This window comes from Moschus berezovskii, chromosome 27, assembly GCF_049115385.1.
Source record: "Moschus berezovskii isolate FMDL1 chromosome 27, NW_MosBer_1.0, whole genome shotgun sequence".
Classification (NCBI taxonomy): domain Eukaryota; kingdom Metazoa; phylum Chordata; class Mammalia; order Artiodactyla; family Moschidae; genus Moschus; species Moschus berezovskii.
In genome coordinates this window covers 5,146,492-5,171,360 of record NC_142486.1, presented here as the reverse complement: position 1 = coordinate 5,171,360, position 24,869 = coordinate 5,146,492, and the positions used below count along the sequence as shown (strand labels likewise).

Below are 24,869 nucleotides of genomic sequence, written 5' to 3'. Positions count from 1 at the left end.
GTCAACATGCCAACTTTGGATGCTCCAGAAGAGAGGCTGAGAAAATTTAAGTATCGGGGCAAAGATGCATCTGTGAGTATGAAGGAATGCCTTACTCTGTCAGGGATGAGTGTGGTGGTTCAGTGGTTAAGACTCCACACTTCCACCATAGGGATCATGTATCTTGACTGACGTATCAAGTTGGCTATGACTTGGGAATCTGAAAGGCAGCTGAGGATAAGGAAAGCACAAGGTCACAGTTGCCCAGTTAGGACACTATCCTGAGCCAGTTTCTTTTTACTTACACCTTTCCAACAGATGTGGCTTGTCTTTCAAGACCACCGCAGATTAAAGGAAACCAGTTCAGTTCAGTCGCTCAGTCGTGTCCGACTCTCCACGACCCCATGAATCACAGCACGCCAGGCCTCCCTGTCCATCACCAACTCCCGGAGTTCACTCAAACCCACGTCCACAGAGTCGGTGATGCCATCCAGCCATCTCATTCTCCGTCGTCCCCTTCTCCTCCCGCCCCCAACCTTTCCCAGCATCAGAGTCTTTTCCAGTGAGTCAACTCGTCGCATGAGGTGGCCAAAGTATTGCAGTTTCAGCTTTAGCATCAGTCCCTCCAATGAACATCCAGGATTGATCTCCTTTAGAATGGACTGGGTGGATCTCCTTGCAGTATAAGGGACTCTCAAGAGTCTTCTCCAACACCACAGTTCAAAAGCATCGATTCTTCGGCGATCAGCTTTTTTCACAGTCCAACTCTCACATCCATACATGACCACGGGAAAAACCATAGCCTTGACTAGACAGACCTTGGTTGGCAAAGTAATGTCTCTGCTTTTTTTTTTTTTTTTAATGTCTCTGCTTTTTAATATACTATCAAGGTTGGTCATAACTTTCCTTCCAAGGAGCAAGCGTCTTTTAATTTCCTGGCTGCAATCAGCATCTGCAGTGATTTTGGAGCCCAAAAAAATAAAGTCTGACACTGTTTCCATTGTTTTTCCATCTATTTCCCATGAAGTGATGGGACCAGATGCCATGATCTTTGTTTTCTGAATGTCGAGCTTCAAGCCAACCTTTTCACTCTCCTCTTTCACTTTCATCAAGAGGCTTTTGAGTTCCTCTTCACTTTCTGCCATAAGGGTAGTGTCATCTGCATATCTGAGGTTATTGATATTTCTCCCAGCAATCTTGATTCCAGCTTGTGCTTCTTCCAGCCCAGCGTTCCTCATGATGTACTCTGCATATAAGTTAAATAAGCAAGGTGACAATATACAACCTTGACGTACACCTTTTCCTATTTGGAACCAGTCTGTTGTTCCATGTCCAGTTCTAACAGTTGCTTCCTGACCTGCATACAGGTTTCTCAAGAGGCAGGTCAGGTGGTCTGGGATTCCCATCTCTTTCAGAATGTTCCACAGTTTATTGTGATCCACACAGTCAAAGGCTTTGGCATAGTCAATGAAGCAGAAATAGATGTTTTTCTGAAACTCTCTTGCTTTCTCCATGATCCAGCGGATGTTGGCAATTTGATCTCTGGTGCCTCTGCCTTTTCTAAAACCTGCTTGAACATCTGGGAGTTCATGGTTTACATACTGCTGAAGCCTGGCTTGGAGAATTTTGAGCATGACCTTACTAGCGTGTGAGATGAGTGCAATTGTGCGGTAGTTTGAGCATTCTTTGGCATTGCCTTTCTTTGGGATTGGAATGAAGACTGACCTCTTCCAGTCCTGTGGCCACTGCTGAGTTTTCCAAATCTGCTGGCATATTGAGTGCAGCACTTTCACAGCATCATCTTTCAAGACTTGAAATAGCTCAACTGGAATTCCATCACCTCCACTAGCTTTGTTCATCGTGATGCTTTCTAAGGCCCACTTGACTTCACATTCCAAGATGTCTGGCTCTAGGTCAGTGATCACGTTATCGTGACTATCTTGGTCGTGAAGATCTTTTTTGTACAGTTCTTCTGTGTATTCCTGCCACCTCTTCTTAATATCTTCTGCTTCTGTTAGGTCCATACCATTTCTGTCCTTTATCGAGCCCATCTTTGCATGAAATGTTCCCTTGGAATCTCTAATTTTCTTGAAGAGGTCTCTTGTTTTTCCTATTCTGTTGTTTTCCTCTATTTCTTTGCATTGATCACTGAGGAAGTCTTTCTTATCTCTCCTTGCTATTCTTTGGAACTCTGCATTCAGATGCTTATATCTTTCCCTTTCTCCTTTGCTTTTCGCCTCTCTTCTTTTCACAGCTATTTGTAAGGCCTCCTCAGACAGCCATTTAGCTCTTTTGCATTTCTTTTCCATGGGGCTGGTCTTGGTCCCTGTCTCCTGTACAAAGGAAACCAGTTAGAACCTAGGAATGGAACTCTATGTGGACAGCAGGGGGAAGGGTCAGGAGATGGGAAGGTAGAAACCGAAGGTACAGAGTCCTCTTTGGGGAAGGGCCAGTTAGTGATGGGGACATTACAGCAACTGGCTCCTTAGGCTCCCAGTGTGTCCCTGCCTTTCCAGATAACACCACAGTGACCCTATTTTCTTTTCTTCCTTTTGGCCGCACCACGTGGCTTGTGGGAACTTAGCTCCCAGACCAGGGACTGAACCAGGGGCCCAGAAGTAAAACTCTGAGTCCTAACCACTGGATCACCAGGGAATTCCCACTGACCCTATTTTCAAGAAAGGATTAAATAGCTTCTTTGAAGAACTGCAAGTATCTAATACACACTGACGTCCTTATAATCAGTATTTTAAAGTCTTCAACCCCAAACTCATCTATCCATAAAGATTAGATTATTTCCCCAGGATTCTCAATACTGTGAAGTCCGAATTTTGCCCGATAAAAGAAGAAAATAATTTCTTTTTTGGTTTGTTTTTTAGAATTTCCATCTTCTTCCTCTAGTGTCCAAGTAAAACTCTTGGGATTAGACCAAGGCTTGAATGACCTATAGGCTGATACCCAACAGCCGAAACGGTCTAGGCCGTCTGGGGTCTAGGTGCTTCCTTCAGTCTCCTGCCCCACCTGGGTGGCCACAGCTGGCAGGCCCAACCCTGCTTTTCTGGAGCTAATTAGCACCAATGAAGATGCACTCAGATTTAGGGCAATGGGGTTTCCAGCTCAGATGTCTCTATACCTGACAATGGGCAGACGTAAACTTCCTTCACTTTGGGAGGAAGACTGACTCTCTAGAGTTGGTGTAGGAGGAGGAAGCCAAGGAGGGGAACCGAGCTGACTGTTGCCCATCTGTGCAATCTGAACTCTTCCGCCTGTTGCTGAAATGTGAAATCAGATGCTTTGAAGTGTGTGCTGGAGACTAGCTGTGGTGGCAACCTGACCCCCACCCCCAGTTCTAAGGGCTCCCGTTCTTTCTTTTCCTCGTTAGGCGAGGCGGCAGCAGAGGATAGCAGTCAGCCTGGAGCTCCGGAAAGCCAAGAAGGATGAGCAGGCCTTGAAGAGGAGGAACATCACCGATATCTCGCTTGACCCTTCCGATCAGCAGACCAAAGCGGTACGTCGGAAACATGGCATTTAGAGCAGTTGGGTGTAAAAATACGTCCTTAGTAAGTTTCTCTGCCCTTAAAATGTCTGATTGAGAACTTGCAAGTTCCAACTGAGGCCCTTTAAGGAAAGGAGTAGAGAGATGGTCATTAGAACTAAACTGATGTTGTCAGAAAGCTAGGTATCGTTGTCATTGTGGCCATGAGTCTGGGATCTGTGTTCTAACAGGAGATAGAGAAGGGGCTGCTTCTCAATGAAAATTCACTTGCTTCCAGTCATCCAGAAACAGGAAATGAGGGGTCACGAAGGCTCTCTCTCAGTCGAGGCATCTGGTCACTCAACTTGTCAAGTCTTAGCTCGGACTTGAATGCTGTCATCTCTCTTCCATTCTCCATCCATCTCAACCTCCCTCAAAGCAAATCCTGGGATGACTTCCAGGCCCATATGGTTATTTCTTCTTTAAATGTTTGTGAAAATTCACCAGTGAAACTTTCTGTGTCTGGGCTTCTCTTTGGGGAGTTAAAAAAAATTAGTAACTCAATTTCTTGTTATAGGTCTCTCCAGATTTTCTCAGTCACCTTTGGTGATTTGGATTTCTTGGAATCTGTCCCCTTCATCTAGATCATTTAATTTGTTGGTGTGCTCTGTTTGTTGCGTCTATAATTTTAATCCTGTAAATTCAGTAGTTATGTCCCCAGTTCTATTCCTGGTTTTAGTAACTTGAGTCTTACCTATTTTTCTCTTGGTCTATCTAGCTAAATATTTGTCGTTTACATCGCTCTTTTGAGCCAATTTTTGTTTCATTTTTTTCTATTCTCTCATTCTGGTTCATTTATTTCCACTCTATTTTTTAAAATATTTTCATTTTTACTGATTATTTTGTTGGTTTTTTTATCTTTTATTTCTCATATTTTAAAGTGCAAAGATAGGTCATGGGTTTGAGAGTTTTCTACTTTTTCAGTATAATACATGCATTTATGGCTACATATTTCCCTTAAGCTCTACTTTACTTGCATCTCATCAGTTTGGGTTTATTGTATGTTTGTTTCATTCATCTCAAACTATCGTCTAATTTCCCTGTGGTTTTCCATCAGTTATTTAGGAGGGTGTTGTTTAATTTTCAAAAATCTGTATTTCCCAAATTTTCTCCTTCTCTTTTTTTTAAAAGAGTTAATGCCTTTTAAAAAATTAATGTGTCTATTTTTGGCTGCACCGGGTCTTTGTTGCTGGGCTCGGACTCTCCAGTGGCGGCCAGTTGGGGCTCCTCTCCATTGCGGTCCGCTGACTTCTCACTGCGGTGCTCCTCTTGTTGCAGAGCTGAGGCTCTAGGTATGCGGGCTTCCGTAGTTCTGGTGTGCAGGCTTAGCTGCTCCGTGGCCCGTGGGGTATTCCCAGACCAGGGTTGAAACCCATGTCCCCTGCCTTGGCAGGTGGATTGTTAACCACGAGACCCTGGAAGTCCCCACGTTTTCTATTATTTGTTTTTAATTTCATTGCACTGTGTCTAGAGAACATACTTTGCATGATTTCAGTCTTTTCAACTTTACTGAGACATGTTTTATGGCCCAATATATGGTCTATCATGGAGAATATTCCACGTGCCCTTGAAAAAAATGTATATTCTGTTTATTGGTGTAGATGTCTGTCAGGTCTGATTGCTTTGTAGTGATGTTTAAGTCTTCTGTTACCTGGTGGATAGTGTATCTGGTTGTTCCATCCATTGAGTGTGGGGTTCGAAGTCTCCAGCTGTTATTGTTGAATTCTCTTTCTCCCTTCAATTTTGTCGATTTTTGCTATGCATAGTTTGGGGCTCTGTTGTTAGGTGAGTATGTGTTTATAACTATTATATCTGTTAATGGATGAATTGACTTTATTATTATAAGATGTCCTTCTTTGTCCTTAACAACAACTTTTGTCTTAAAGATTGTTTTGTCCCATATTAGTGTACCCACTCCAGCTCCATTTGGGTGCTATTTGCATGGTATATTGTTTTCAGTTCCTTTCCTTTCAACTCTTTTTTGCCTTTGGATCTTATGTATGTCTCTTGGGATTTCCTGGTGGTCCAGTGGTTAGGACTTCGTACTTCCACTGCAGAGGGTACCAGTTTGATCACTGGTCAGGAAACTAAGATCCCACATGTCATGCAGCACAGCTGCTGCTGCTGCAAAGTCGCTTCAGTCGTGTCCAACTCTGTGCGACCCCATAGACGGAAGCCCACCAGGCTCCCCCGTCCCTGGGATTCTCCAGGCAAGAACACTGACGTGGGTTGCCATTTCCTTCTCCAATGTGTGAAAGTGAAAAGTGAAAGTGAGGTCGCTCAGTCGTGTCCGACTGAGTGACCCCATGGACTGCAGCCCACCAGGCTCCTCCATCCGTGGGATTTTCTAGGCAAGAGTACTGGAGTGGCTTGCCATTGCCTTCTCCAATGCAGCACAGCACCACCCCCCCAAAAAAAAATGTGTGGTTAGTCTATTATTTGCCCCCAACTATTCTCTAACCCCTCTCACCCCAAGCAACTGTGAATTTGTACCATTTCCTTGAATTGTTTTTAACAAATAACCTCCAGGAAAAAGACTTTTTTCTTTATGTGAGGTCTGAGCCCAATAAAATAGAATCTTACAAATGGGATCTCCCAGGAAACCACCAGAAGGATCAAATAATAACTCTCTGGGAATGAGGTTTTAAGGGAGAACCAACCTGTTCTGCCTCCTCCAGTGCCTGCTGGGCTATTGGTTTTTAAAGCGCCCACGGAGCTGGGGGAGGAGGGGTGGGGATAAAGCAAGGCAAAATGCTGCAGTCCTCACGGTTCTTCCTGGGAGTTAGACAGTTTTCTTGAGTAAACCCATTTGAGCTTGAATAAAACAAATTGCTGCAAACGTTTGGTCAGTTTCCGGAGTTGTAAAAAAGTTGACTCTATTTTTCAGGTTTCTTGTGAAAGAAGGTTTTTTGTGGAAGAGAATGTTGAGGTCCTCACTCTGCATTTGTGCTGACATCCCTAGCATGTCCTCCTTTTGGCTGCCCCCAGTCTTCAGTGCGGTGCATGAGCTTCCTCTAGTCATGGCAAGAGGGGGCTGCTCTCCTGTGGTGCTCGGGCTTCTCCCCGTTCAGCACGTGCTCCGGGGCATTCACAGGCTCAGTAGTTGCGGCTCCATAGGCTTAGTTGCCCCGGGGCATGTGGGATCTTCCTGAAAGTGAAAAAAAGAAAAAAGTGCCAAGTGTTAGTTTGCTCAGTCGTCCCCAACTCTTTGTGACCCTGTGGACTGTAGCCTGCCGGGCCCTTCTGTTCGTGGAATTCTCCTAGCAAGAATACTGGAGTGGGTTGCCATTCCCTTCTCCAGGGGTTCTTCCCAACCCCGGAATGGAACCCAGGTCTCCTGCATTGCAGTCAGATTCTTTACTGTCAGCCACCAGGGAAGCCCGGATCTTCCCGTACCAGGGATCAAATCCATGTCTCCTGTCCTGGCAAGTGGCTTCTTAACCACTGGACCACCAGGGAAGCTAGCTTCCCACTAGCTTGTATGGGAGTCAAAGGCTCTGGGGACCCAAGTGATATTAGGAATTACCTCTCCCCCAGAGCATGGGAAGTGTCCCACGAATCTGTGAGACCTATGAGATCACCAAGAGTTCTTTCCTCTCCTATTACAGACCAGCATGCAGCTTGAGATGCATTGCTCAAGCCAGCTTCTTCTTATCAGATAGATGGCGAGACTAGATGACCTTCATGGTTCCTTTTGGCAGAGACTCTGACTTGAATCTGTGTCTCCTTATACAGGTCAGCCTCACCCTGCAAGAAATAATCAGTGGTGTCAATGCCTCAGATCCAGAACTATGTTTCCAGGCCACACAAGCAGCCAGGTATCACCAAACAGACTTGTATCACTGACAGGTTCCTAGCCGGATTCCATTGGCCTCTTTGGTGTCTTGACAGTGGCGAAACACCCACACGATGTAGGAAAAAGCGAGTCCATCCAAAAGTGAGATGAAATTGCTCCTCTACACTGACCTTGAGAACAGCTTAAGATATGCAAGTGTTGTCAGAGATGAATGGCTTCATTTAAATTGGCCTCTGCAGAAATGGCGGCTCATAGATAACAACTAAAAATGCTGCTTCATCCCTGCAAAGTGCCACAAGCTGAGCGTGAGGATCCGAAGGCGCTCTGGCCCAGCCGTTTGTCTCATTGGATAGTTAGGAATGCCAAGAACATCTGTGAAGGGGCTTCTCCCTTCCTGACTCACAGGATATGTTCTTGTCTTTCTTTGCTCTCACACTGCAAAGGAAAATGCTGTCCCGGGAGAAGAACCCTCCTCTGAAGCTGATTGTGGACGTGGGACTCATCCCCAGGCTGGTGGAGTTCCTGAAGTCGTCCCTTCACCCCCGCTTGCAGTTCGAGGCAGCCTGGGCTCTGACCAACATTGCTTCAGGGGCCTCGGAGCTGACTCGTGCTGTCGTGGACGGGGGTGCCATCCAGCCCCTGGTTGAGCTCCTGTCTTCCCCTCACATGACTGTGTGTGAACAGGCCGTGTGGGCCCTCGGGAACATAGCAGGTGAGGCTGTCCCCACCGGGGAGCTAAGAAAACAGTGGGCTGGGCATGTGGCATGCCAGGGGAGTTCTTTGGGGAATGCTGTAGATAAGACACTCTTGAGTATACAAATACCTAGCAACGCTGGCAAGAGTAGAATGGGCTTTACCAAAACTCAGAGTCAAGTTCAGAGGCCAAAAACTGACGCTGAAACTAGGTGACGTGGTGTGTTCTGAAGCTCCAGGCTGCCTCGGGACCTCTGCCAAGACTGGGGTCTTACAGCCTCAGGGCTTAGTGACTTCAGGAACAAAAGACAAATCTCTGTTGACACTGCTCAAGCAGGGCGGGGATATTCTGACAGACCCTTACATCACCCAGGACCGTAAAAGAATTCTTCCTTCAGTGAAATTTGCCCAGGGAACACACACACAAACGTTTGCTCAGTGTAGGGGAAAATTCTCCCTCTAAAAACACGATCCTAAGATCGGCCTCACGGATTTAGGACTGGATGCTGTATTCCCTGCGTGGCCCAAGAAAGCACAAGCTGGGGATGAGGGCTGCTGGGGTGGAAAATCCAGGATCCCAGGCTGAATATAAATGTGATGTCTCTGGGGTGAAAACCTCAACTGGGCCCCTCAGGGTTTTGACAAATTAAGATCAACCAAATGTTAGCAATTTCAAGTTCAGAGAGTCAACAGTCCTCCATGACCACATCAGCAGAAACAAACAGTGTGATTAGACCTCCAAGGACTTCGCGTGATGGGATTAGCAAACACAGAATATAAAATAAGTCTGCTTTTTAAACGCTCACAGAAGTAAAGCATCTATTACAGAGATTTCATCTCTGCTTTGCTCGGTGCAGTAAGGAACAGGCAAAATCGGGTGATGCAGTGTAGTGTAGCTTATGCCTTGCCTGATGGTTGAAGGGTTGAGGTGTCTAAAGTTGATCTTCTAGCCCGAGTAGCAGATAGCTGTTGGCTAGCATCTATCTGTCTCCCAGACTTTGTTTTGAGTTGCATTCGGGAGTTGCCAAAGCCTTCTGGGAAGACAGTTTGGTCTCTAGTGGCCTTTGTCTCCCGAGTGCCATGCTGTGGAAATGCTGCCAACATTTACAGCACACTTCCCCGGGTCCTTGATGGGCCCAGAGACCATGCTTCTAGCAATCCCTGCAGTGCGGTAGCTGTTTTCCACATCAGACCATCTACTCAGCCAACATGTTGGAGACCCAGGGATCTAGTTCATGGTTATACTATCTGCTTAGCCACTCCAGTACTCTTGCCTAGAAAATCCCATGGATGGAGGAGCCTGGTAGGCTGCAGTCCGTGGGGTCGCTAAGGGTCGGACAGACTGAGCGACTTCACTTTCTCTTTTCACTTTCACACATTGGAGAAGGAAATGGCAACCCACTCCAGTGTTCTTGCCTGGAGAATCCCAGGGACGGGGGAGCCTGGTGGGCTTCCATCTATGGGGTCACACAGAGTCGGACACGACTGAAGTGACTTAGCAGCAGCAGCATACTATCTGCTTGCCCAACCCAGGAGTGAGTTTTGGCTTCTTACCCTTTGCAGAGCCTTTTGAAGAATTTGTCACCCACCCCAGGACTCTCTCTGTCCCCTCTTAGAGTGTTGTGTTCTTACCTATTTGTAGGTGATGGACCAGAATTCAGAGACAGCGTTATCTCGAGTGATGCCATTCCACATCTGCTGACCCTGGTTTCGTCAAGCATACCAGTTGAGTGTCTTTTTGATGAAGTTATCTAGCTTGGTAAACAGGTTCCCAAAGTTGGGAAATGGGGAATGTGCTTCCAAACCAATGCTAGGCCATGTGGCCTGCCCGGCCCCTTGCAACAGCGATGATGAACAGGGCCTCGGTCTTGGGTATCACTTTGGGGAGAGGCTGATTCACATCTGTCCTCACGGGAGTGCTGATCTTTCTTTGGAGTGGGGGTGGAGGTTGGAAGAGATCCATTGGAAGTTTTTCTAAACTTACAATCCTGCAAAAGTAGATGACTAAGCTCTCTATTCAAGGGGCACAGAGAGAATTAGTGGCTCACTAGGACTGTTCCTGGGTAATAAAATAGGGTCTCGGTTCGAAGCTAGAGTCCCCGTGGATTGCTGTGGCAACAGTAGAGGACTCCCTGGGTTAGGAATGAAATTCGGGTTCTAGATTTGCCTTAAACAAAAATGAGAAGGCTGCTTCTGAATGTCAAGGGAGGGACTTCTGTGGTGGTCCAGTGGTTGAGACTCATCGTTCCCAATGCAGGGTACCTGGGTTTGATCCCTGTTTGGGGAACTGGAGCCCACGTGCTGCAATAAAGATCTCACCTGCAGCAACTACGAGCTGGCATGGCCAAATAGAGAGAGATAAGTCTATTTAAAAAAATAAGGGGCTACATGCCCTGCCCTTAAGGTGAGGAAGAGTCTGATATGGTTGAACTGGAAAAAGGCTGGCATGACGAAGGGAGCTTGCAAGCAGAGAACAGTGTAAGATGGATGGCAGGAGGGGCGAGGAACTTAGACATCAGTCTGGGCGCAAAAGGAAGCCTTGGGAGGATGTCACGGCAGGAAGTGAAGCGACCTGATCTTCCAGAAAGACCCTCTGGCTGCCCTCATAGGATTAGAGCCGAGGGAGATGGAGAGGCACATGGAGCTGGCTTGCTGCTGTGATGGGCACAGAAGGGGGAGGCAGGAAGAAGCGAGGACTGCCCCCAGGTTTCAGGTTAGGTTATTTAGAGGACCCTCCTTTTAGAGATGTGGGGAGGGTCAAGGGGAGAAGGCGTCGGGGCCTTAGTTGTACATATGAAGTTGAAGGCAGTGAGAGGCGCCGTCGCAGCAACACTGGGAAGGTGGCTGCGCTTGTCTGTCTAGATGATGAGCGCGTATGTATCATCCAGCCGGGCGAGGTCAACCAGAGCAGAGCTCAGCCAAGTCTAAACCGGCCAGCTGCCTGCTTTTTTATGAATGAATTAATTTTTTATTCTTGGCTGTGCTGGGTATTCGTTGCTTTGCGAGGGCTTTCTCTACTTGCAGCGAGTGGGGGCTACTCTCTAGTTTAAAAAAACAAACCACAGCAACATGAAAACAAAGCTCCTTCTCTGCGCCCCCGACAGGGCTTACCGCCCAGAACAAATTCCCGTTTGAAGCGCAAACGCTTGGCTCCTTCCGGTCAATACTATTGATTGAGGATGGCCAGGACACATTGCTGTGGGCATGTTTCCTTCTTCCTTCCTACCCAGTGCCAGCGGCAGTCTCCTCCTTACAGGTCCCATTCCTGCGAAACATAGCATGGACCCTGTCCAACCTGTGCCGGAACAAGAACCCGTACCCCTCCGACCATGCGGTGAGGCAGCTGCTGCCGGCCCTCTTCTACCTCCTGGGGCACCCGGACAGAGAGGTCCTCTCGGACACCTGCTGGGCCCTGTCCTACCTCACCGACGGCTGCGATGCGCGCATCGGCCAGGTGGTGGACACCGGGGTCCTGCCCAGGCTGGTTGAGCTTATGAGCAGCTCGGAACTCAACGTCTTGGTAAGTGTCCCGGGTCCCACTGGTCTCCGTAGGGGTCTTCAGGTTAGAGTTCGCAGGTCATCATCACACGAGCAGGTTCTCTTCTTCCTCACCCCCCAGTCTTCCCCTGTTGGTATTCATCCTTTACCTGGAACAAAGCTGGTCCTCTGCATTCCCCTGGTCTCCGCTACTCTGTAACCAAAGATCTGAATCAACTTTGATCCAAAATCGTAGGGGTATTCAGTGACTTACTTTCTCTCAATCTGATAAGTAGAAAAGATAGAGAAGCACCAATTAAAATTGCCTATAATCCCTCCACCTAGTGAAGTATTCTGTTTTGAGAATTTTTTTTTAATGTGGACTATTGTTAAAGTCTTTATTGAGTTAGTTACAATATTCTGTTTTATGTTGTGGATATTTGGCCACAAGGGATCGAACCCACACGCCCTGGACCGCTAGGAAAGTCCCTAGTGAACTAGTCTTTTATGGCCTTTCCTTCTACTGGTCTCTGCATGTAGATGTTAACAAGTTGGGGTATGTGTGTGCACATTTTAATGGAAAGCTTGTAACATTTGATTTTCTTCAGTTCAGTTCAGTCACTCAAAAAGTTCCCCCTTATCCTGTCCCCAGTTTGTTCCCTTAGACTACGTTAGGTATAGGTGGAAAGTAAGTAAAGCCAACATCAAATACATGACTCTGTGACATACGTCACTTGCATAATGTACTTCATTGGATGTGTAGTTTGAAGCATGGGTACCCTTTTTGAGTTCTATGCCTAATATTGTGTATTATGCAATCTTCGCGATCACCCATTCAGAGATGAGCGTATCGTTGCTCAGAAGTCAAGGCTAGTTTGGGGATAGTGTTGAGGGCATGAAGGTGTGAAGACATCTTCTAGAAGTTGTTTATCATGGGGGCTTGGGGCCCAAATGCAGCAGACTAGCAAGGCTGTGTTTGGCCTATGGCGCTGCTTACCCCTCTCACTGGAGTAGCAGATACCTAGTGTGATAGGTTAGGAAGATTCTAGAGCTGTTGATGGGCTGTCACCATGGTACAGAGAAACCGAAATAAACCCACAGTCGACCTTCCTGGGCTTCCTAGGTTGCTTAGTGGTAAAGAATCCACCTGCCAATGCAGGAGCCACAGGAGACTCGGGTTCGATCCCGGGTCGGGAAGATCCCCTGGAGGAGGAAGTGGCAACCCACTCCAGTATTCTTACCTGGAGAATCCCATGGACAGAGGAGCCTGGTGGGCTGCTATCCATGGGGGCCACAAAGAGTTGAACACGACTGAGCTCCTGAGCATGCACACACGCACCCATGATCCTCCTAGGACAGTTGTCTCTAGTCCAAACATAAATCCATCCTAGGAACCTTCAAAGATTCTGAGAGGACCTTTATGAATACATCCCCAAAATAGCCACTAGGACTTCATTAGCTCTAATTAAATATAAAAAGGAAGTTTGATATTTATGCCAGATGCAAATTCAGTAGAGATTATTACATGGTAAAGATGACCGTCAATTTAGCAACTTTCCCAATATAAGGACGTGAAAAGGACAGCACTGTTTGGGAAATGTATCACTTGACCTCTGACCCACTTGAGCTGACACTCCTGGGAGGCTGACAAGTACCTTTAAACCGTGTAAACAGCCCTGGATGCACTGAGTGGATAAGGATCACGGATATAATCATGGGTCACAGGCTTCCGGAAAACCATCCGAACAGTACAACAGACGTTTGGGAGGGCATGGGGTTTGGTGTGACGTTATCTTCCATGATGACAGATTTGCAATATTGGTTACACTTCTCACCTTGGTCCCCCAGACCCCCTCTCTCCGCACCGTGGGCAACATTGTCACAGGAACGGACCACCAGACCCAGCTGGCCCTGGACGCGGGCCTCTTGGGTGTGCTGCCCCAGCTCCTGACACATCCCCGCTCCTCCATCCAGAAGGAGGCAGCCTGGGCCCTGAGCAATGTGGCTGCTGGGCCCCGCCAACACATCCAGCAGCTAATCGCCTGTGGCGCCCTGCCTCCCTTGGTGGCTGTGCTAAAAAACGTAAGTGGCCCACGCGGCATCCCTGACAAAAGGCTACTTTGCATTGGGCTGTGTGTTCAACTCCTTTAGGTATTGAGATGTAGACTGAGAAGCAAAATTAATTGATATCATGACTAATCTACGCAATATTAATTTCCTAACTCTCCCTTAAAAAAGGGGGGGGCATGCCACTTTGGATAGCCTGTTAAAAATTAGAAGACTTAACAAGTCAATGAAAAGGTGATCCCACAGCTCAAGTATCCAGAAAAATATTGAGCTGGTAAATACTTGCTAGTCTGTAGTGTTAAAAAAGTGTGCTGCCTACTTTCCTTGGCAAAAATGGGAGGAGATTTGGTTTTGTTTTGGGAGGAACAACATATGGGAGGAAAAACATATCGGGTTATAGTGATATTATACACTGAAGAAAGGGCGCCTTTTCAGTATAAAAATCCCATTGATGAAAGCGTAAATCCAGATATACCTGGAGAAATACACTAAAGCTTCCTTCTTCCTCCCGATTCCTACTTCCTTTCCCCAAGACAACTGCTACCATCAGCATTTCTTTCTGTCACCTTTTAGTGGATGAGCTATGTTTAAACCATCAACTTGGGAAACAGGTCAGGAGTGGTGACCTCGGGTTGGGGAGGGAGGTTAATCTCAGGCTGACTGGTGGGTCCCCAGGTGTGCATTAGGTGTGGAAAGCTAAGCCAGGAGTGCTTCCCAAACCATGGCCTCTTCCAATCTGTCAGATGCTTCCTTTCCTGCGTCCTACCGAGTCTGTACCTATTCTAATCAGAAGCATCTAGTTAGAAATCAAAGAGTGATCTTTTTTTTCAAACCATGCCTTTTGAACTGTAACTTGCTTGCAGCCAGATGTTCTTTTAGTGTTTTGTGTGTTTTTTTGCTTTGTTTTCAACTGAGGTCACAGTTTCCCCCAAGCCATAAAGTGGGAATAACTCCTCCTGTAAATGGATAGAAGGATCCCTGATGAATGAATTCCATCTCTCTGAGCCAACTGCTGCTGCTTTTTTTTTTGTTCTGCCGAGTCTGGCTGCATGGGCTTGTCTCTAGTTGTGGCGAGCGGGGGCCACTCTTCAGCTGCGGCGCGAGGGTGTCTCATCGTGGTGTTCTTGTTAGTTGTTGTTGCTGCAGAGCACAGGCTCTGGGGTGCATGGAATTCGGTAGTGGCGGCTCACGGGCTCAGTAGTTGTGCTCAGATTTAGTGCTCCTCGACACGTAGAATCCTCCCGGACCAAGGCTCAAACCTGTGTCCCCTGCCTTGGCAGGCAGATTCTTTGCCACTGAGCCACCAGGGACGCCCCCAAGTGCTTTTTACAAATGTAAGGGATGCATTGAGTGAGATTTCAGTGGCTTTTCTGTGTCTCCACCAGGTGGTGTGCTCGGCTCTGGAGCTTTTTGTCCAAAGTTTTACTGGGACAGAAAGACTAGAAGTGTAGACATGGGTCACTATAATCTTAAAACCCCAGGTGTCATTCTAATTGGTACTGTTCACCTGTATTGGTTGATGTTGATTCTCTTTTTCCTATAACCTGACACAAGGAAATGAGTCTGTCTGAATGTAGAACCTCCCTTGAAGACCCTACGTGAGTCTGCCTTACTTCTTGGCTTCTCAAAGATGGTATCTTCTGTTCAAAAACTAAAGGCAGGTTACCAAGGGACTCTGTGTAAATTGCATATAGAGTTCCGGGAATAGGTAGCCCAGCGTCCCTAGGAATTGAACCACATCTGTATCCCTGTATTTAAATTCTTCAGAATCTGTAAAGAATGGAAATGTTCTCTTTGTGCAGGGAGAGTTTAAAGTCCAGAAAGAGGCTGTCTGGACAGTGGCTAACTTCACAACCGGGGGCTCCGTGGACCAGTTGATCCAGCTTGTCCAGGCTGGAGTCTTGGAGCCACTAATAAATCTCCTCACCATCCCAGACAATAAAATGGTTATCATCATCCTCGACGTCCTCTTTTTCATCCTCCAGGTGAGCTGTTCTGAGCAGGTTGGTCGCTAAGTAACAGTCTCTGCATTAAGACATTTCATTTGGTTCTAAAAACCTAACTAGGATTCTCTTTTCCTCTCCGCTTCCACACCGCCCGCCGCCCCCCCACCCTCTGTCCACACATCCAATGGATAGCAAGACAAGAGGCCTTTCAATGAAAGTCCACCGTCTTCATTTTCTCACAGAAGTGTCTGGGTGGCCTGCATTGTTTTAGATGCTCAGGAACCAACAAAGCAAAGTCCTTGTCCTGTAGAGTTTAAGTGTTAGGGGGGCAAGGAGCAAACGCATCGAGTAGAGAGTTGCTGGTAGAATATATCTGATGGAGAGGTAGTTACTGATGGCCCAGAGTGGGGAGGGCATGGTAATCTCTTAGATGCAATAGTTTGGAGAAACTTCACTGAGGAAGAAGGTTTGAGTAAAGGCCTGAAAGAAGTGAGTGAGTCTTATGGGCATCTGGGAAAGTGGTCTTTAAGTGAAGGAGACCTTAAAAAGCAAGGATGGGGGTGTGGCCAGAGAGGAGCAAAGGGTGGAAGGTCCTGGGAGACAAGCTCGTGATATCCAGGGGCCAGAGCACGGACGGTCTGTGAGAGAAGGTAGACTTAGTCTGAGTGAGAGAGAGAAACTAACCAAAAGTTTGAATCAAGGAAGAAACAGTCAGTGAGTCATATGGCTGGCTCTTCTAGAAAATGAAACAATATACTTGGAGGAAGCAGCAGGATGTTAGCAAGGATAGACCTTGAGGGACCACACTAGAGTTCCTTTCCGTTTAGCTGTGTGGCTGGTAAAATGGACTGCAAAGCCTTGAGGTAATTCTAGAGAAGTCTTATTTCTGAAATAAAGGCTAGTTAAGCCAATATTTACATACTATCTGTGTCAGTTGTATACTGAACAACAAATTACCCCTCTAGTGGCTTAAAACAAACATTGTCTCACACAGTTTCTGGGTTTAGGGATCTGAGGCAGCTTAGATCTGAGGCAGATGGTTCTGGCTCAGGGTCTTAGAAGTTCAACATGGAAACTGGGGTGCAGTCTCATCTGAAGGCTTGATGGAGGCTGAAGAATCAGCTTCCGCGAAGACTCACTTACCTGCCTAGAAAGTTCTTACCACGTGGGTTGCCTGGGACTGCTTGAGTGCCCTTCCATCATGGCTGTTGGCTTCCCCTGCAGCAAGCTATCTTCCACCTTCTAGCAAGGTGGAAGCCCCAATGTCTTGTATGACTTAGGAAGGAGGTCATTTCAACGATATCCTATTGGTTACACAGATGACCCCATTTCAGCATGGGAGGGTCTACACAAGGGAATGAATATCCTGGAGATGGGGATCATCTCAGGCCATCTTAGAGTCTGGCTTTATTCATTTGGTGAAGGTCTTTTTTATCTGACTAAGCCATTTGAAAAAGTTCAAAGTAACACCAGAGGACTCCTTTAAAAAGCTCACTTAAAGCACTGTTTTCATGTAACTGTCCCAGAAAGAACTGACCCCAGTCAAAGACGGATTGGAAACAGCCCAATTAGACACTAAAACTTGGAGCAAATCACAGATACAGAGTAGAGACTTGGCAGCCAGTAGGCAAAGTAGCAAAGCTGACTCACTGGAAAAAGACCCTGATGCTGGGAAAGATTGAAGGCAAAAGGAGAAGGGGACAGCAGAGGATTAAAGGGTTAGACAGCATCACCGACTCAGTGGACATGAATCTGACCAAACTCTGAGAAATAGTGGAGGACAGGGGAGCCTGGTGTGCTGCAGCCCATCAGGTCAGAAAGAGTTGGACAGGACTTAATGACTGAAAAACATTAACAACAAGGCAAAGTTGGACATAATGTGTGAAAGCACGCTTGGAGCTGTAGAAATCTGTTCATCTCATTTGTTTGAATTAAACACTTGGGATCTTTTTCTTGGGAGGAGTCTGGGCACATCCCATCTGGAGGACCAGTGAAGCCCCTGTATCCAGTGGTGGCCCATGGGACAGTAAGAAAGATCAGGATAAAATAGAAGAAGCTTCAGGTGGGCAGTAGAGTACAGTTGAGGTTCTTTGAAGTAACTTGGGGGCCATCTGCTGTTCTGTCCAAGTCCAGAATTCTCCAGGGCTCCTCCTGCTCTGGGTCATCGCCCACTTCCCAGTTTTCTTAGAGACTAACCTAGCACATTGGTTCCTGCCTCTGTTTCTTTTACGCAAAGCCAGGAGCTCACTCTAGACGTCCAGAGAGGACTAGAAGGTGTCAAGACTTAGACAGAAGTGCAGGCTCTCATCAGATAAATTATGGCCTAACCAATATTTAATTTGATCCACAGGAAGTTTTGTTTGTGTGTGTGTTTATTACTGCTCACATAATAGCCAGCAGAGTCCTACAGGATGACAAAGTTGTTTGTTTCTCTCTCTCCGCTTCCCTCAAAGATTCTACTTAGATGAACTACTCCTTTCCTAGAAGAGATGTGGGTTCGATCCCTGGGTAAGGAAGATCCCCTGGAGAAGGAAATGGCAACCCACTCCAGTAGTCTTGCCTGGAAAATTCTATGGACAGAGGAGCCTAGCAGGCTATACAGTCCATGGGGTCGCATAGAATGGGACACATCTGAGCATACACTCCTCTCCTCTGAATTCGCAACACTTACTCCCTCAGAACTCTGCCCTTACCCTTCCTTCTCCAGGGGAGGCCATTACTCTGTGATGGACCCTGGCACTGTGCTGTTCATTAAGAACTGGGTACTTCCCAAGCCTTTTGTGCACATCTTCTATAACTTAAACCTCTGATCACTTACTCTATTGTCCTTTCTGTTTTTAATTTATGTTTTTATTGAAGTATAGCTGATGGACATTGTGTTCATTTCTGCTGTTTAGCAAAGTGATTCAGTTATACCCGTATATACACCCTTTTTAATGTCTTTCCTATTATGGTTTATCCCAGAATATTAACTTCCTGCCCTATAACAATTCTTGTCTGCCCTGATAGTGTGAGTTGTGGAAAGGCTTTCTCTACATCCCACCTTTTGTGGCCCTTGCCCATAGTATATATACAAACGTTGAGTGAGAGAATGCCCACGAATGAGAAATCCAGTGATCAGCCCTGGATTCAATCCAGTCCCATCATTTGTTTCCAGGGACCTCACTAGCTGCCATGGTGTGGCTTCTGTTACCGAGGGTCTCCTGTCTGACCTCTCAGGGCTTTCCAGGGAGCACAGGGCCAGAACATCTGTATTTGTATAGAATCACTTGAACATTCTTTCTCTGTTTTGAAAACAATCTCCTTTCATTAGAAGGGGTGTGCTTAGTCGCTCAGTTGTGTCCGACTCTTTGCAACCCCATGGACTGTAACCCACCAGGCTCCTCTGTCCATGGGGATTCTCCAGACAGCAATATTGGAGTGAGTTGCCATACCCTCCTCCAAGGAATCTTCCCAACAGAATCAAACCCAGGTATCCCACATTGCAGGAGGATTCTTTACATCTGAGCCATCAGAGAAGCCCAATTAGAAAGGAGATACCTACAAAATAGTGTTTAGCCATGTGTGTATGGGTGGTGGTATATTCAGGAAAAAAAAATACTGTATTTTGTGCAGTGAAGACAAACCTCAATAGATAGATGACAGTTACCCCAAAATGAGAGGAAGACAATGCAATTTTAATTCAATCTGGGAAAATAACACTGCAGCAGCCCACTAGGAGGCTTTGGTCTGATTCCACTGAGGTAAAGCCCCACATCCTAAGGGCTTCGGTCCAGAGTCTCGCTCTTATATGGCCTGCAGGCAGCGGAGAAGATTTCTCAGAAGGAAAGCATGTGTCTGCTGATAGAAGGACTCGGTGGGCTTGATAGGATTGAGGCTCTGCAACTTCACGAGAACCATCAGGTCGCCCTGACTGCGCTGAACATTATTGAGAGACACTTCTCCGAGGTAAGTGCTCAGACCTCCTGTGCAGGTGATACCTGGGCTGTTCCTCGGAAGCTGGTGATGGACAGGCAGGCTTCTTTCATGACTCGGCCCTGAGTTTCTTCCCTTCCGTGTTATGGGGGTCCCCTTTGAGTGGCAGCTTCTTGGTCCTAGGAAGCTTCTAGACCCCTTTAATCTCATAGACACTTGTCCTACTGACTCTGGTGTAGAATCTCCCTCTTGTTTTTTGTTATTTTTCCCTACTTGCCTCTTCTGGGGGAGGGAGAGGAAAGGAGCATGATGTTAAAGTGACTTTGTACTGAGAAATTCAAACAGCGAAGGGAGGCCAGCTTTTGAACAACCACTTTGCTCTTTAACTGTATTTTGTCTCTTTCTGGGCTTCCCTGATGGCTCAGTGGTAAAGAAGCCACCTGCCGATGCGGGAGGTGTGGGCTAGATCCCTGGGTCAGGAAGATCCCCTGGAGGAGGAAATGGCAGTCCTCTCTAGTAATCTTGCCTGGAAAACTCCATGGACCAAGGACCTTGGTGGGCTACAGTCCATGGGGTTGCAGAAGAGTCAGACACAACTTAGCAGTTGAACAAAGCAACAACAAATTGTCTCTTTCCAGAACAGGATGTTTGGGAATGAACTCTATAATAAAGGCTAAGTTTCCTGTAGGAGCAGGGAATCATGATCAGATAGTGTTAGACACTTTTAAATACTTTTTATTGTAGTAAAACACATGTCACATAAAATTGACCGTTTAAGTCCTTTTTAAGTGTGTAGTTCACGGGCATTAAGTACATGTCACATTGTCATCGAGCCACCATCTCCAACCATCTCCAGAACTTTTCCAAACTGAAACTCTGTCCCCATTAAACAGTTATTACCCCCCTGCCCCTGCCAGGCTCTGGTAACCACCATCTCGTGTCCCATCTCTGAATTTAAGTACTAAGCACCTCGTAAGTGGAATCGTTCAGTATTGGTCCTTCTCTTACTGACTTATTTCACTCAGCATAATGTCCTCAAAGTTCAGCCATGTGGTAGAATGTATCAAAGTTCCCTCCTCTAAGCCTAAAGAATATGCCATCATATGGATATACTGCATTTTATCTAGTCATCTATTGATGGACACTTGGGTTAGCCTTTCGTCTACTGTGAATAGTGTTGCTATGAATACAGGAGTACAGATATGTTGGAATTCCTCCTTTTATTTCTTTGGGGTATATACCCTTCCCTGGTGGCTCAGAGGTTAACGCGTCTGCCGCCAATGCTGGAGACCCGGGTTCGATCCCTGGGTCGGGAAGATCCCCTGGAGAAGGAAATGGTAACCCACTCCAGTATTCTTGCCTGGAGAATCCCATGGACGGAGAAGCCTGGTAGGCTACAGTCCACGGGGTCGCAAAGAGTCGGACACGACTGAGCGACTGAACGGAACGGAACGGATATACCCAGAAGTGGAATTGTTGGATCATATAGTAATTCTGGTTTGTTTTATTTTTGAGGAACCACCATATTGTTATCCATAGTGGATGTACCATTTTACATCAACACACACTGTTTCCCTTTTTTTTTTTAACATCCTCATCAATACTTGTTTTCTATGGTTTTTAAATTTCTTCTTTTTGGTTTTACTTTTTGTGTGTTTTTTTTGTGAAACTATTTTCTTTGTATTTTTTTAATCATAGCCATTTTAATGTGTATGAAGCAGTATCCCATTGGTTTTTTTTCTCCCGGTTTTATTGAGATGTTATTGACACAGAAAACTGTGTAAGTTTAAGGTGTCCAGCATAATGATTTGATGTACATACGTCCTGAAATGATTAGCACAATTAGTTTAGTGAGCATCCATAATCTCACAGATATGAAATAGAAGAAATAAATGTTTTTCCTTTTGGTGAGAACTCCTAGGAGTTACTCTCTTAACAACTTTCACATATAACATACAGCAGTGCTAATTACATTACTCATGTTAATTATTCTTATCTATGTGTATTATACTCATTATACTTATTTAGCTTATAGCAGGAAGTTTAATGCCTTAAGACTACCTTCATCCAATTCCCCTCCCCCCTCACTCCCACCTCTGGTTACCACGAATCTGATCTCTTTTTCTATGAGTCTGTTTTTGAAGGATAGTTAACCTACAACACTGTGTTAGTACCTGATACATGATATAGTGATTTGATATTCTATACATTTTTAAATGTATAGAAATCAGAAAAGTCTAATTCCCATCTGTTGCCTTACAGAGGTATCACATAGCCATTGAGGATATTCCCCACACTGTGTATTTCATGCCCATGCTCATCTATATTGTAACTAGTAGTTTGTGCCTCTTAATCTCCCTCACCTATTTCTTTCCCCCACCTCCGGCAATCCCGTGTGTGTTCTGTCTCCCGTGACTGGCTCTGTTGTGTGTGTTTTTGTTTTGTAGATCCCATATATAAGTGAAGTCACAGAGTATTTGCATTTGTCTGACTTCAGTTAGCACTGTACCCTCGGTCCATCCATGTTGCCACAGATTACAAGATTACATTCTTTCTATGGCTGCGTAATGTTCTGCATCTTCCTTATCCATTCATCTATCGCTGGGCATTTAGGCTGCGTCCATATCTTGTCTGTTATAAATAATGCTGTGGTGAACACAGGGTGCATGGATCTTTTCAGATTGTCGTCGTTCAGTCACTAAGTCGTGTCTGACTCTTTGTGACCCCGTGGACTGCAGCACGCCAGTCTCCTCTGTGCTCCGCTCTCTCTCAGAGTTTGCTCAAATTCATGGCCATTGAGTCGGTGATGTTATGCAACCATCTCACCCTCTGTCACCCCCATCTCCTCCTACCCCCATTCTTTCCAGCATCAAAGTCTTTTCCAATGAGTTGGCTCTACACATCAGGTGGCCAAAGTGTTGGAGCTTCAGCTTCAGCATCAGTCCTTCATTTCCTTTGGCTATATATCCAGGAGTGAAATTGCTGTATCATACGGTAGTTATACTTTTGATTTTTATTTTTGAGGAACCTCCATACTTTTTTCCATAGTGGCTGCACCAATTTATATTCCCACAAATACTGCACAAGCGTTCCGTTTTCTCCAGATCCTTGCTAACACTTTTTGTTTGTTTTTTTGATAAGTCATTGTGACAGATATAAGGTGATATCTCACTGTGGTTTTGACTTGCGTTTCCTTGATGATGAGATGTTGAGCATCTTTTCATGTACCTATTGTCCATCTGTGTGTCTTGTCTGGGGAGACAAGTCTATTCAAGTCTTCAACCCACTCGTATTCAAATTTTTTTTAATGTTGAGTTGTTTGAGTTCTTTGTGTATGTTGGATATTAACCCCATATCAGATCCATCATTTGCAAATACCTTTTCCCATCCAGTAGGCAGCCCTTTTCATTTTGTTGGTTGGTCGTTTCCTTTGCTACATGAAAGCTTTTTCTTTTGCTGTAGTCCCATTTGTTTATTATTTTTGCTTTTGTTTCCCTTGCCTGAGGAGACCTATCAAAAAAACATATTACTGAGATTGATGTCAAGCAGCATGCTGTCTGTTTTCTTCGAGAAATTTTGGTTTCAGGTCTTTTAGGTCTTTCATCCATTTTGAGTTTATTTTTGAGCATGGTGTGAAAAAGTTGTCCAGTTTCTTTGGTGTGTAGCTGCCCAGTTTTCCCAACACCATTTACTGAAGAGGCTGTCTTATCCCCACTGTACAGTGTTGCCTCCTTGTCATAGATTCATTGACGCTCTGTAGTTTTGCATTAGATATTTTTCATTTGAGGAAGGTGAGATCAAAGTTAAGTGGCCAGGTAAACATGGGACTAGGGGTTACACTCTGTTAAGTGTCAAACTTGAATCATTGGCAAAATCCAGAGCTATACCATCAATATGACCCAGTTAGTGGTTCTTCCTAATGAGAGGCAGCTGATTTTAGTTTGGGACCAAGAGGATGCTCTCAAAGGAGAAGTGACCTAGGACAGTGATTAGCATCTTCTGGGTTAAAGGCTTCTAAGAAAACCTTATAATTAGGAAACTCATCCTTTAAAGGGGAAACAGTTCTTGAGGAGCCCTACAAGGGCTCCCAGTTAAAGACTTCTGATCTAGAAGTAATAGCTATCTATACCTATTGTATCCTTACTCACTATAAGGTTAATGTTCTATATAGTAAACTGCTTTTGTAAACAAGCCAGACACAAAAGGGCAAATACTATATGATTCCCCTTACATGAGGGACACACAGTTGTCAAATTCACAGAAAGTCAAATGGTGGTTGCCAGAGGCTGGGAGGGGGAAGGGAATGCTGCCTTGTTTAATGGATACAGAGTTTTGAATGGAAATAACACTCTGGAGACAGATGATGGTGGTTGCAAAGCAATGTGATTTGTCTGCTGTGAATGTGAATTTCTAAAGCCACTGGAATGTCTGCTTTGTGGTGTAAGATGGTACATTTTATGGGATGTACACGCACAAACTGCATTTAAGGTCCATCTGGAGAAATAGTTCAAGGCTTCTCTCCTTTGATCTCTCCTGTGGGAGAGCCTCGAGGCTGACTCAGAGCAAATTTGAATCCATAGAAGATGTGAAGGAGTCCATCGTGCAGGGATAGTGTGCTGAGAGCCTGAAGGTATTAACAGTGTCTCTTCTCCCCCGAAGGAAGAAGAAACTGTCACAGCCTTACCAGCCCGGGACCAAGATCACAAATTCTTAAAGGACTTAACAAACACATACCACTGCTGCACAACTCCTAAACCGGGACCCAGACCCTGAGACTCACTTCTTTAAGAAAACCCCTTCCCCTTGGTGTACCACAGGTGTACAGCTTTTAAAACTGAACGTTAATAAAGTTTTCCACATTTTCACCTCCATCTATCAAAGATGCAGTTAAGCCACTTGTGCCCAAAAGCCATGTGGAATCCATCTCCTACGTGTGTGTGGTTTAGCGGTTCCCTTTCAGGATCTTCAAAGATCGTCAGAGTAGGACGGCCTAGAGCTCCCCAGATAAACTTGGGTGAGTCGTAGGTATGGTTTGACCGGTATTTCTTATATTTATTTGACCATGGATCCCCGACCCCTTTCCTTGTCAGGTAAGGCTTGTTCATACAGAACATTCTGCAGGGAAGGCTGTGTGGGCAGTGGTCACAAGGAGAGTGACGAGGATGGGAAGAACCTGGAGACACAGCACTGGGTGGTATGGGAATGGATCTGGGAGGTTCAAAGCAGGATTGGACTCGATTTGTCTGATGTGAGCGTAGATGAAATCAAGTTATATTTTGCTCTGAAGCATCACCCCAAAATGTCACGCCCAAAGCATGTTCTCACTGGTCCTTGATAGGTAGGCAGGGAAGTTGATATGTGGGTGTCCCTCTGAAATATGACTGGAAGGCAGCTCGTGGTCTCATTCAATGGTGAGAACAAATCTGTGATTCAGTGGACTCTGGGGTTTCCCGTCAGTATC

The 24,869-nt window shown here is 45.8% G+C and overlaps 1 protein-coding gene across 1 annotated transcript; it reads left to right on the top strand.

The window, feature by feature from the left end:
* KPNA7 (karyopherin subunit alpha 7) lies at window positions 1-24,181 on the top strand. The gene is made up of 10 exons (XM_055408954.2): window positions 1-72; window positions 3,362-3,487; window positions 7,250-7,332; window positions 7,754-8,022; window positions 9,646-9,728; window positions 11,260-11,523; window positions 13,329-13,562; window positions 15,350-15,532; window positions 19,295-19,441; window positions 24,068-24,181. Exons 1-10 carry the CDS (start codon window positions 7-9, stop codon window positions 24,179-24,181), a joined length of 1,569 nt encoding a protein of 522 aa, XP_055264929.2. The 5' UTR covers window positions 1-6.
* The last annotated feature ends 688 nt before the right edge of the window (window positions 24,182-24,869 follow it).